Source organism: Lonchura striata, chromosome 2 (assembly GCF_046129695.1).
Source record: "Lonchura striata isolate bLonStr1 chromosome 2, bLonStr1.mat, whole genome shotgun sequence".
NCBI classification, from domain to species: Eukaryota; Metazoa; Chordata; class Aves; order Passeriformes; family Estrildidae; genus Lonchura; species Lonchura striata.
Genome location: NC_134604.1, coordinates 31,066,302 through 31,079,003, shown reverse-complemented (window position 1 = coordinate 31,079,003; position 12,702 = coordinate 31,066,302). Strand labels below are relative to the sequence as shown.

At 45.0% G+C, this 12,702-nt stretch overlaps 2 protein-coding genes across 2 annotated transcripts; both read right to left on the bottom strand.

The window, feature by feature from the left end:
- Window positions 1–3,310: 3,310 nt before the first annotated feature.
- Window positions 3,311–8,476, bottom strand: LOC110480827 (forkhead box protein M1). The gene is made up of 6 exons (XM_031507927.2): window positions 8,339–8,476; window positions 7,799–7,927; window positions 7,168–7,212; window positions 6,174–6,240; window positions 5,568–5,749; window positions 3,311–4,363 (listed from the first exon to the last, which is right to left on the bottom strand). The coding sequence occupies exons 1-6, from the start codon at window positions 8,459–8,461 to the stop codon at window positions 3,311–3,313; spliced, it is 1,599 nt and encodes a 532-aa protein (XP_031363787.2). The 5' UTR covers window positions 8,462–8,476.
- A 241-nt stretch (window positions 8,477–8,717) lies between these two features.
- LOC144248340 (forkhead box protein M1-like) lies at window positions 8,718–12,632 on the bottom strand. Its single transcript, XM_077790430.1, has 5 exons — window positions 12,554–12,632; window positions 10,583–11,168; window positions 9,978–10,124; window positions 9,687–9,826; window positions 8,718–8,920 (listed from the first exon to the last, which is right to left on the bottom strand). Exons 2-5 carry the CDS (start codon window positions 11,119–11,121, stop codon window positions 8,718–8,720), a joined length of 1,029 nt encoding a protein of 342 aa, XP_077646556.1. The 5' UTR covers window positions 11,122–11,168; window positions 12,554–12,632.
- Window positions 12,633–12,702: the final 70 nt, after the last annotated feature.

The following is a 12,702-nucleotide window of genomic DNA, read 5'->3' as shown; positions in this document are numbered from 1 at the left end:
TAGATGTTTCTCATTTTAAATGTGGTGCATCAAAAAAAAAAAAAAAGCAGATGTGGAGGATAAATAATTCTGATTATATATTTGTATGCAAACAGTTCATCAGTGTGCTCTATATAATGACTTCCCACAGATTTTGAGATGTGGAAGAGAATCTGCTTTGTATAATCTTCTGTCTGTAAACTGTAACTGGGTATTTATTATACTTATTTTTCCAATAAATGTTGTAACTGAAATGCAAGGACAAATGTGTCATTTGACCTGCATCAGCAGTTGAGGTTCAGGGTCTTGACGTTCTAAAACTCTGCTTGTTTCAAAGCAAGAAGCCAGTCTAAGATGAGTAGTGAAGCAGGACATTTTCTCCTTAATCTCAGGCAGCTAATACTCTGTTTTGCCCTGAAGATCTTTTTATCCAGTTGTAGCTCACCTCTTCTGGAAAAAGGGGAGTGGGGAGAAAAACAATTTCTGTTCAGGAAGCTCACCAAACCATTTTTCAAGCCTGTCATTTTTTTTCTCTGAGCCTATTGTGCATTTTAAAGAGGAAGTCAAGTACTTTACTAAAAAAGAAATTTTCACCTTTGTTAAGAGCTAGATTGCCTTCTGGGAGAAATGAAGGCCTGACATCCTCATGAAAAGGTTTCTGCCATGTAAAGCAGGATCTCTTTTCTTCCATACAGGGAAGTGATCAAGTTTTTCCTCTACCAGCCAAGTTGCAAAAGTAAAAGGGTGGCGATCATCCTTGCTTGCCTCATCTCAGTGAGCATGCACTCTTTTTCAGCTGACAAAACATAGTGGGAGGAACCCCACTCAACCAATGAAAGGGAATTACCGTCTCCCTTGTGTCTGTCACACTCCAGGTATTGAGTGGAGTTGTCAGAGCAGAGCATCTGCAGCACTGGCTGGCTCCCTGTAGATTTGCATGTCCCAGATCCCTTAAAATTTTTATCTTAAATTAATGTTTGCTTTTACACGCTAGAAGGTGTTAAACAGCTTTGTCTATTATCAGAATGCAAGGACAATCCTGGGATGCTCCTACACATTACTCAGAGAAGCCCTGGGAGTGCTGTGCAAAGGGTGTGAAGAGCTGTGCCTTCCTGCTCTTGGGCTGATGAGAAGACACAAAGTATGGCCCCGCTCTTACTGCAGGAGGGTGGATAGAGGCATCCACTGCCTGACAAGATCACACCTCTACACTATAACCCTAATACTGAGCCTGCAGAGGGACAGGTGATAACTGCCTTTCCTTAAGGAAAGCATCCAGGCAGAATCAAACATAAATGGAGAGAAATAGTAATATTTTGTGATTAAGTCCTCACCAGCTGGTGCTTTGAACTAGTTTGGCCAAAATACTGGGACATCTCTTCTGGGAGCAAGAGGTAGAACTGCCCATTGGAATTTTATCTGTTGTTCCCTCCACCTTTTTTGATATAATTTCCTTTAAGCAGTGCTCTCACTGGAGTATGTAACAAGAAGGGAAATAAAACTTTGGCACACTACTGTGTTCAAAATAAAATGTGAGGTGGCCATCAAAGCACCTCAGCTGACAGGGACAGCAGGGGAGAACCTGCCAGGAACTGACACCAAAGACAAGAAAATTTCAGTATTTGCTGAAGACATTATCTTAGTTAGCTGGCTTTCAGGTGTCAGTTGTGTGCACACATCCTCTCAGGAGCAAGAAGTGAGAGGAAAGGGAGAGAGGATGCCTTGAGAGAGCCAAGCAGAGTGTTAACAGCTGTGTAAGATGTACTAGAAAGTTTATGAAACCAGGCTGTTCCTGCAGCCATGTAACCCCAGAAAAACTGAAATAATAACCATTAAACCAAAGTTTGGAAACATTTTTATGAGGGCACATAACCTCTAAAAAGTACACAGGAACACTGTGGTACTGAAAACCACAACACACATCTATAGTTTCATGCAATATTTATTTTGCATTTTGGAAGATACAGAAATTAGTCTGCTAGTGGTGTTGTGATATTTGTATGCTGATTCATATAGTCAGGATTTATCCATAAGCAGCAAGAACAAGTGTGTTTTATGAAGCAGTGACTTAACTAAATCTAATGTGGTTTGGCCGACAAGGCCTGAAAATGTCCAAATGGTCACACAGTGATCACAAAGCACACAGACATGAGATAAGGACAAGGGGTTGTCGTGCTATGGGCCAATCCCAGCAGGCTGTTACGGCTGGTACAGATAACACTCAGCTGTGTTGCCACAGAAGCATTATTGAGCATTTGGATACAGGAGTCACCACTTGTCTGCAAGAAGGATCAGATCTTTGCCACGACAATTTCTTCCATTACTTAAGTTTTAGAGAACTAGGAAGAGTTGTTCTATTGCACCAAGCAATACACGCCTTGTGTTTCCAGAAGTCAATTTTCAGTGGAAATATCAGCATTTCCTTTATATTTAAAAGGAATACAATACATTTTACATTCCCTTTTACATTTTAAACTGCTGACTGTAAAGAAGGCAGCTTTAACCATTCAATAGAGGTCCATCTGCTGCAACAGTGTCTCTAGCTAGTCCTCTAGGTACATCATAGGCCTCTGGAATCAGAAGAGCTATATGGTTTGATCCAAGTTCTTCTCCATTCCAGCCTGGAATGCTGCAATCCAGATAACCTATTTCAGTTTGACTTGGGTCACATATAAACATTTTTTCAGATCTTTGCCCCAGCAACCTTTAGAACAACCTAGGCCAACGTGGTTTTGAAGTAAAAAAAAAAATAAATTTGGGCTTTCAACTAGGGTAGAAGAATAGAAGGAATGTGAACATATGCAAATACACTCTAGGTCAAACCCTTACCAGGCCAAATATTCCCATAATCCTACAATAATAAAATTATTATAATTAAGGGCTAATTTAAGGAATGTACAGTATTTACAAAAATAGAAGATACTAAGCAATAGGGGAACAAAGTAAAGGGATATTAGGACAGAGCTGGGAAGGGGTTCCCAGGCTCTTCCTATTGTACTACTGTTTCCTCTGATATGTTGAGTAGCAAATGCCATTCAGGGCCTACCTAGATGTTCTCATGATAAGAACCCCTGGAGAGAGGCTATCTCTAGCACAAGGCTAGAGAAAGTCTATCATCTTGTTCCACTGAAATTCTACAGCATCTTATAAAGGAAGCCCACAGCAGCTGATGGGCCTGTCTCCTAGCTTAGCAGGAGTCAGTAATGTTCTCTGCTCCCATCAATGTGGGAACTAGTCACAAGCACTTGTTTTAGATTACATGAATGAGTCTCAGAACAGTGGAGTTCTTTCTGTAACATCAGAACATGTCAAATTCAGTCCTCAGGCCAATTCACTTCAGTTCAGGCATGAGCTGAGACCAACTAATGTCTGTTCCTAAATTTTCATCCTCAAGACCAGGAAAGCTGATATCTAGAAGGATTTTGCTGAGACTGTCATTCATGGTGTCCAGGATAAGACCCTCCATGAGTGACCGGTTTTCAGTAAAGCCAGAGGCTGCCAGTTCAACAGTGGACTGCTTGGAAGTGTCACGAATAAACACTGGAGAGCTCGTGAGGGGCACAAGGACCATGTCACTGGATTCTGTATTGAGCAGTTCTCGAGGAGAATCAAAGAGAGGATTTTTAAGGGGTGTGCTGTTAAAACCCAGCAAATCCTGGTTGTCCTGGAGGGGTGTGAATGGCAATGGAAGGGTTTTCACTGGACTGAAGTCCAGCTCATGACTTCCCTTGGCTAAGGAAGCAGACTTCCAGGGATCAAGGACCTCAAGTGAAGGGGTAGTAGTGGCTGAGACTTTGCTGGGAGTGGAAGAAACAGGCAATTTGCTGAACATGTCTTTGACTGGTGTTTTAAAGGCCCCCTCTTCTCCCCGTGAGCAGCTGAGCTGTGATATGTTCTCAAGGGGCTGGTTTTCCTGGGGGAAGGGACGGTCTGCCCCTAACTGGAAAGAGTCAAAGCTGCTGCTTTCTGGCAAAACAAGGACAGGCTCTTCTGAACGAGACAGTGCTAGATGTTGTTTCCTTCTGGATCTGCCCACCTCCCTCCTTTCTCTCCTCTTTATAACCAAAGAGTCAGAAACTGCCTTAGGTGGGGACTTCAGTCTGGTGAACTGTTTCCTCTCCTTTGTGGATGAGTCCGGGAGGAACAAGCTTGGCTCTTCCTTGACCGTTACGGTTGAGGCAAATGGGGACAGCCAGGGATCCAGCTGAGAGCCTTCTTCCTCCTTGACACAGGCACCCTCAGGGAAAGAAGACAATTCCTCCCCAGGCTGGGAGCTGTTCTCCTGTACGGAATGGCTTGGGGAAAATAAACCTTCATCACATTGACCCTCCTCCTTGACAACAGCCGTGGGTAAAGAGGATGACTCTTCTGCAGACAGTGACATCTACAGTGAAACACAGGTGACATGCAGTCAGTAAGCAAGGATCTAAGCTACCCAAAAATCCAAATAACCATGGAAAGAAAAGAAAAAAGCCTGACATTTAAGGTCAGCAGAAAGGGTAAGAGGAAGATATTCAGGAAGGAGTAATTATAACAGACTGAGATTGATCTCTGTTAAACTGTTAGAAAGAAGCCTAAGGGTCTCATGGGAAGGATTCTAGCTAAGTGACAAAGTCATACCCTTCAGAGCACTCCTGCTCTGAAGAACTTCTGGGAGTACAGGCAGAAGGAGAGCTGAATATTTCTGGAAAAAATATAACTCCTTTGATTTTTTTTCTTATATTATCTAAATGGGAATAACAAAATGAATGAGGGCAGTTTTCCCAGAAACCAAGGAAAAAGAAGAGACAAAAAATGAGGTTATCAAGAGAAAAAGACCACAGGAGAAAGATAAATCATAGCTGGAGAGAACATAAAGCAGCAGGCATACAAAGGAAAATAGGATTATGGTTATAGACAGGATGGAGGAAGCTAAAGCTTTACAATGTCTACACATACAAGAGCAGTCAGTGAGATGCCAAGAAAAAGATCTGTTTAATAGCTGTTTTTCTTGAGCCCAGAATAACTGTGAACCTCACAGTATTAGCAAACATCAGATATGGAAATACTCTGGGAAGAGACTACATGAAATATACACCCTTTTAGAAGTTCCTAATTGTTGTTTGTCTACAGAGCTACCAAAAATATGGATGTTTTAGGATAGAACAAAGCCATTCCTCCCATTCTTCTTTCTTCACATCCCAGCAGTAAAGAAAAATTGTCTTGACCAAGCCATAAGGCCCCTTCCTCTAGTGAATTATGGAAACATCCTTAGAGCAAATAAACTAGGAGGTAGTAGTTAGCCTAGAGACAGTAAAGGATAGCAAGGATTATCACTAACTAGTTCCTTTATAGGAGCTTAGAGTTTAGAGCACCTAAGTAAAGATAAAGGAACAATATGAAGAAAAGGTTCATTGAGGGCAAGAGATATAAAAAAAACCAAACAACAAAAAATCCAAGCGAACACTCCCCTCCTTAAAAAAATCCCCACACCCTACCTAGCCCCCTCCTCACCTCACTTATAAAAAAAGATAAAAAATAAAGAAGAAAAAAACAGGAAAAAACCCACACTAACCTCCTCAAAACTCCTTGGAAAAAAAGAAACCAACCTTTGGGGCAATGCACACACGCTTATTGCTCTGCAAAGTCTCTGTGCTGTTAAAAGATGCTCCCTGTGCCGTGGACAGGGGAACCTTCATAGAAGGCTGCAAGACAAGAGGCTGACTCAAAGGGAACTGGATTGGAACCAGGTAGGAGTTGACACGAGGAAGCAAAGGCTTCATCTTTCGGCCTGGAAGGGAAAAGAAGGGACTCACTTTTGCCTGTTCTCCACTGCTACCTCTTGAAACCCAGGCAGCTTAGAGAAAGTCCTTCTAGACACCCCAAAAGAAACATTTTATCAGATCACTTGCCTTCTCTGCTAACTTTAAGGATACAAATACCAAGCCAGAAGCCTCATGAACGAGAAAATAACATTTCATGCAGATCCTACCCCTCAGGTTTGGGCTCTCATTCCATTTGAGTGCCCATTGCCCAGGATCTCACCATCACATCGTCTCAGACAAAACACTACTGCTTTCCATTTCAAACCTGGCAGTAAGAAGCATAAAAGCTGGCAAACAGGGATAACACACTCCACTCCTAAAGAAATCTATGAGAATGCCCCAGGTTTATTGGATTGATTTGCTTTGGCCTAGAGTGATGTGGACACTTACGTGAATTCTGGGGTTCAGTTTTGCTTCCCATGTTCTTCAGAGGATCTGGAAGATTACTCTTTTGTTGCTGCAGTCATTGTGAGATAAGAGGAGAAGGAGAAAAAGAGAGATTAAAAGAAAAGAATCCGCATTTATTCTGCTGCCGCACTGAGAATTGTGAAACCAGAGGTCTGTGCTGGACTAATGCAAAGAGAGCAGCTGTTAGCACCCAACATTCAGGCTGGCTCTAGGTCTGTGCCACTTGCTGGTTTGCAGCCATCCCAAAGCCAGCTGCCCACCAAAAGCTGTGTAGGAAAAGAGATGACATGACAGAGCTGCTCCAGCTGCAGACTCTACTGCAGAAGTGAGCTGGTTTTGGCACACTGTGTGCCTGAGAAACAATGAATAGGATGGCTTTATTGTCTATTGGATACAGATAGGTGTTCAATGGAATAGCAGAGGCAGCAATGGGATCAGATTTTGGAGCAGATGGAAAGAAGGCCAAGGTTGTAGCTGTGACAGAAAAGTGTTTGACTGGATGTTTGCAAATCAGTCACTGTTAAAACTGCTGAATGCAACAGCAATAGCAAACAGGCTCATCCTTCTAAGAGTCACACACAGTTCAGCGGGTTACAAAATGAAAACCCACAGAGAGATCCTATTCTCTCTGGATCTGAGCTCCAGAATACATTGGAACTGTTGCCATGGAGATGATTTTACCAGAAATCTGTTTGGGCTTGTTCTCTGAAGCCTATCGGTGTCCATTGCAGCCTACTTCAGCAGTAGACTTCCAAGTTGCTCTAAGCTGTCCAGATTTACCATTTTGATAGACTGTCAACCTTTGGCTAGACCCCTCTCCCCACAAAGGGTACAGCACAGAGCTGTATGAGTAGATGCAGCAGTGAACCAATCCCCCTCCCCAAGCCTGTTGTCCTTTCCTTCAGTGAGTGGCAAGAAGAGAATGGAAGATGCCATTGGAAGAAGACAATGCCCCGAGCCAGATGGTAATTCTTACTGATTCAGAGTACTCAGGCGATGTTGGTGACCCCAAGTCCAGCGGCTGCCGGTGGCAGAAGGCATTGAGCAAGAAAAAAATTTAAGATTAAGTCATCAGCCAAAGAGGGAGACAAATGGGACATTTAAAACTTGTACAATTGGAGCAAACAAAGAAGTCCACCCACCCACAACAGAAACCACAACAGTTTTCTAAACACACCTATACCAGACTCTCAAGCTCTATTTCCCGAACAAAATCTTCCTAAAATACCTGTTTGGGCTAGCACAATTCCATCCTATGACTGACTTATCAAACAGCATAGGAACACCTGGTTGGCCTCAGTGTAAATCTTCTTATTAGGAATTTATATCAGGCCCATGGAAAGAAGGTGAACAACCTATTATATTTGGCAGAGCACATGAAGAATAAACACATCTTACAGAAGCTCCAGATCAAAAGCACAGCCATAGCATCTTTTCTTTCAAATGCAGCGCTTGTCTATTTGTCAAGTGAAATGACTGAATCCAGCTTCTACAAAGAGGCTGAATCAACGCAGTTTGATCTTACAGTTAAAATAAGGTGCATCAGGCTAGTGTGGCATTTAGAAACTGGATAGCCTGTCCTATTTTCTTTGCATGAGGCAACTCACCTTAAATACCTGGTCCAATGTTAGGCAACGGTTTGCATCAGGGTGAATAGTCCAGAAGGAGATTTTACCATTGGCAGATGTCTCACGGACAAACATATCATGAAGGGACAGGTTGTGCCGGATGGAGTTCTGAGGAGAAAGGAGTGAATGGGAGGTTGAAAACCAGCAGTTTTGTTATCAGCACAGCAAGGCCCACCTCAAACATAGCTGTCCTAGCAGAGGGATTACATTCCAAAGTGCAAACAACACCAAACTTTCATGTTCACATCGTACCCAGCCAACCCTGTCATCAGTCTCTTATTCTATGTACTCTTGAGATCCCAGTTCTCACTCCAGTGCTCAAACATCCCATCATCTTGTTTAAGTAGGATGAGGCAAGGGATACAAGAAGTGGTACAGTGAACATCTGGAGTGAGAGTGTATTTGGGGTGGAACGTTTAAATGAGCTTCCATCTTGATTTGCAGGCTGGGGAATAACTTTTCATTTTGATCCAGAAGGCATGTAACATCACCCACAGCAACTTGAGGGCTGCTGGTTACCTTCCAACCTGGCTTAGCTACATGTTTAAAATAAGGGAAATGATCCTCAATCCAGGTATAGATGTCCTTCAGGGTCATGCGCTTCCTCTCCGTGCTGTTGATGGCAAATTGGATCATGGCCATGTAGGAGTAAGGAGGTCGCTCTGACACCGAATCCTGACATGAGGAGGACTCAGCAGCAGTAGGAATAGCAGCAGCAGCAGCTTCCTCTTCAGTCTGAAAGAAAGAAGATTCAGTCTGAATGAATGTTCGCGAAGCTGACAAGAAGGCCCATGGAACATCCCTGGATCCTCTGGGTTCTGCTATTCATATCAGTAAAGGTTAAAATCAGGTTACTTAGAGATAGCAATACCTAATTCTTGCAAGTATTCTGATCCACCTAGATTACCTCCTTATCAAAAGTTTTAGCACACTCTTGTATTCTCCTACTTGCCTTGACTCTTTCCTGCAGAGGTATCTGATTCTCTTTCTCTGTGTCTTCCTTCACAGAAGAGGGATTTAGCCCATCAGATCTCATCTTCCCCAGCCACTGGATGTTGGTGAGACTGTTGTCCAACACAGAACTCATTGTCTCTCCACTGCCTGTTGGGATAATAAGCCCACATAATAATCACAGAATAAATTAGGCTAAAAGAGTCCTCCAAGACCATTGAGTCCAACCTGTGACCAAACACCCTCTTATCAATGAGACCATGGCACTGACTGCAGCATCCAGTTGTTTCTTGGATACCTCTAGGGATGGTGACTCCAAACCTCCCTGGACAGTCTGTTCCAATGCTTGACAACCCTTTTAGGGAAGAGGTTCTTCATTATGTCCTATCTGAACTTTCCTTGGCACAGCTTGAGGCTATGCTCTTTTGTCCTGTCATTTGTTGCCTAGAAGAAGGCAACCCCCACTGCTCTACAACCCCCTTTCAGGCAGTTGTAGAGAGTGACAAGGTCCCCCTGAGCCTCCAGGCTGAACAGCCTCAGCTCCCTCAGCTCTTCCTCATCAGACCTGTGCTCCAGACCCTTCACCATGTTGTCCTTCTCTGGACATGCTCCAGAACCTCAATGTCTTTCCCGTCATGAGTGACCCTAAACTGAAAAAAGAACTCAAGATGCAGCCTCACCAGTGCTGAGTACTGGACAATCTCTCCCCTGGTCCTGCTGAACACAGTATTGCTGGTACAGGCTAGGATGTCATTGGTCTTCTTGGCCATCTGGGCACACACTGGCTCCTGGCTGCTGTTGACCAGTAGTCCTGGCTCTTTTCCTGCCAGGCAGTTTTCCAGACACTCTTCCCCCAGCTTCTAGCACTGCCTGGTGCTTTTGCAACACAACTGCAGGGCCTGGTACCTGCTTTTACTGAACATCATGCAATTGGCCTTGACCCATGGATCCAGCCAGTCCAGAGCCCTCCTGCCCTCCAGCAGATCCACACTCCCACCCAACTTGATGTCATCTGTGAGTTTGCTGAGGATGCTCTTGATCCCCTCATCCAGATCACTGATACACAGAGAAAAGCAGGACTGGCCCAACTCTGAGCCCTGGGGAACCCTACCAGTGACTGGTCACCAGCTGGATGCAGCACTGTTCAGCACCACTCTCTGGGCCCAGCCATCCAGCCAGTTTTAATCCAGTCAAGAGTGAACCTGACCAAGCCATGGCTGCCAGCTTTTCCAGAAAAATGCTGTAGGAGACAGTGTGAAAGGCTTTACTGAAGCCCAGGTGGGCTACAGACACAGCCTTCCCCTCGCCATAACTCTGCTTTCTCACAAGTAACCCTGCTACTCCTTCATCACAGCTGTCAAAAGGAAGGCACCAGTCACACTTCTAAAAGATGGTATTGCAACACTAGTATTGTGGAAGGAATTCATCTTGAATTCCTGATTTTGATTCCTGTAGTTGCCCAATTTCTGAAAAGAGCTGCAGGCTCTAAAAATAAACACTCAAACCAGGCTATTGTCAACCAAAACAGGACAATGTTGATCAAGTACTTCAAGAAATAGAAAGATTTAGCACAAAACTTAAATCAGAAGCACAGATGTCTTCCACCAAAAAATATGTCCACTATAATCCTTCAGATTTCACTACATATGCAAAGCTAGGTACATTATTAGAATCCAATCCATAGGTATTTTGTAATTAACAAAATATTAATAATTACTGCAAACCAAGATGCAAGTGCTGCACTCCTTGGCCCATTTCACATCTCTTTGTCTGTCAGGACAAAAAAAAAACAAACAGGTAAAGGCTACATACTGTCCCTGTCCAACCACAGGACCAACTCCTGAATGCCAGAGCTCTGTACTACCTGCAAGACCAGATGTCTGTGCAACATTCTTCTCTCTTTCTTGAATAACTGCAGCCCTGTTGCCTGCACTGGCTTTCTTCTCTGATGGGAGATGCTGCGATGGTGCTGGACCTGCTGAACGGGATGTGCCCCCACTGCTAATGAGAATGAACTTATTTGGTCCATTGTTGCCACATTCTTTTCCTTTTGCTGTCAATGCCTCTATAATGCTCTGGATATCAGCATTTGTAGGGATGGCCACCACCTGTGTGTTGGGCATTGTAGGATGGTCAATTATCTTTATTCCTGCTGGGAATTTCTGCAGGCCACCGTCCCTTTTGTCTCTGGGTTGTCTGTTGTGTTGGTCTTCCTGCCTGTGCTCCTGCTTAGGAGCCTTTTCATCCTGACCTCTCTTCTCATCTCTTGCTGAAGTACTGGATTCACCATTCTGTGGGAGGGTCAGTTTTCGTCTTTTGAGAATTAAGGGCCTGCGAGGGCTGGTCCTCATTATTGATCTATACTGTCACTCTCCATTGAAAGGGAGAGAAACAAATCCTGCAAAACAAAAGGTACAACATAAAGGGTGCAGCAAATCATCTCAAGACCTCCCACAGAGCACACATTCTCAGCAGTTGCAGTTGCTACAAAGCTAGAAATGCAAAAGGAAAATTAAAATTAGAAGCATTTAATAAGGCAGACAAGGCTACTGAAAAATCATACTGTACCTCCCTAATCCACACTTTGTGTAAGCAGGATGAGAGAGTTGCAGAGTAGATAATGTGCATCATAAAGTACATAATAATGAGCAAAGTGTGTATGTGCTTTACAAAAAGACTTAGCTGTAGGGCAATTTGACCATGTCAGCCAGCAAGCTGCAGGGGAGGCGGAATATAGAAACAGCAGTGCTGATTCTTATAGCTGATTGCTCTAAGCAGCAGATTATATAACCTGTGTGAAAAGGGAATTTACAGATGGTTTAAGATCTGGGAAGCAGAGATTACCCTGAACACTACAAAAGCACATAATAAATGCAGCAGAAGTAAGGTGCTTTAAGCTAGACACCAAGTAAATGTGCTTCTAATTCCTTTTGTATTTGTTAAGAATCACATAAATTCATCATTGGGTAGCATACAATTTAGATGTCAAACTTTTGGACAATAGGTAGTTTAGACTATAAAGCTGGAAGCAGAGGAAATGAAATTCAGAGATACTGCTTCCAGGGTAAGATGCTATGAGAATATTGCTAATAATGCCATCAGGAATTTGGTGGAACCTGTGCCTTTCTGAAAACTAAAGCAGAACAATATGCAAATTGTAGTTATTGTTTGTCATTAGAGATGGCAAGCAGAATAGAAACAGATACCAAAAAAGAGAGGCCTTTTGCATTACTAGATTTGACGGGGTCAGCTAGTAAACGAGAAAATTCTCAGTAAGAATCCCCTACATTGATAGAAAGCAGAGTCCAGCGGATAACAAGCTGAGCTAACGCCCTATGCACAGTGAGCAGACAGCCCAGCGATCATTCCACGCGGGTTCTGGCACCCGGCACAAGCATGGCCCTTGGAGATCTGCTCCTCCCCCTTAAGGAGAGACAGCGCCAGAAGCAGAACCCTGAGCCAGCCTCCGACAGGCAGCGTTCCTGCGAGCAGGAACGGGAGCGCGTCCCTTCCCAAGGCCTGGATCTGCTGCCCCGTCCAGGCCCGGGAGCAGGGCTGTGCAGGCGCGGCCCCGCGGGGGCAGGCAGGGCACGGCCAGGGCGCTCCCAGCTCCTCTGTCACCCACCCCAGCCCCGCGCTGCCGCCCTGGCCGGCGGGTTCGCTGCTCCCCGGGCCTTCCGCCCCGGGCCGGGCCCGGGCGCTGCCCTGTCCCGGCCGCGCGGCGGCCTTACCGCGGCCGTCCGAGGGGCGCCGACCCCAGCCGGGGCGCCGGCGGCGACTCACCAGCTGCGGCCGGGGCGCGGCCGGGGCGGGCGGCGGCCCCGGCGCTCTCGGAGCGGCCCGGTTTGAATTTGGCGCCCGGCGCTGGCCCGGTCACGTGCCGGCCTGCGCCAGTGAGCGGCGGCGGGGGCGGGCCCGGCCCGGGCCAATGG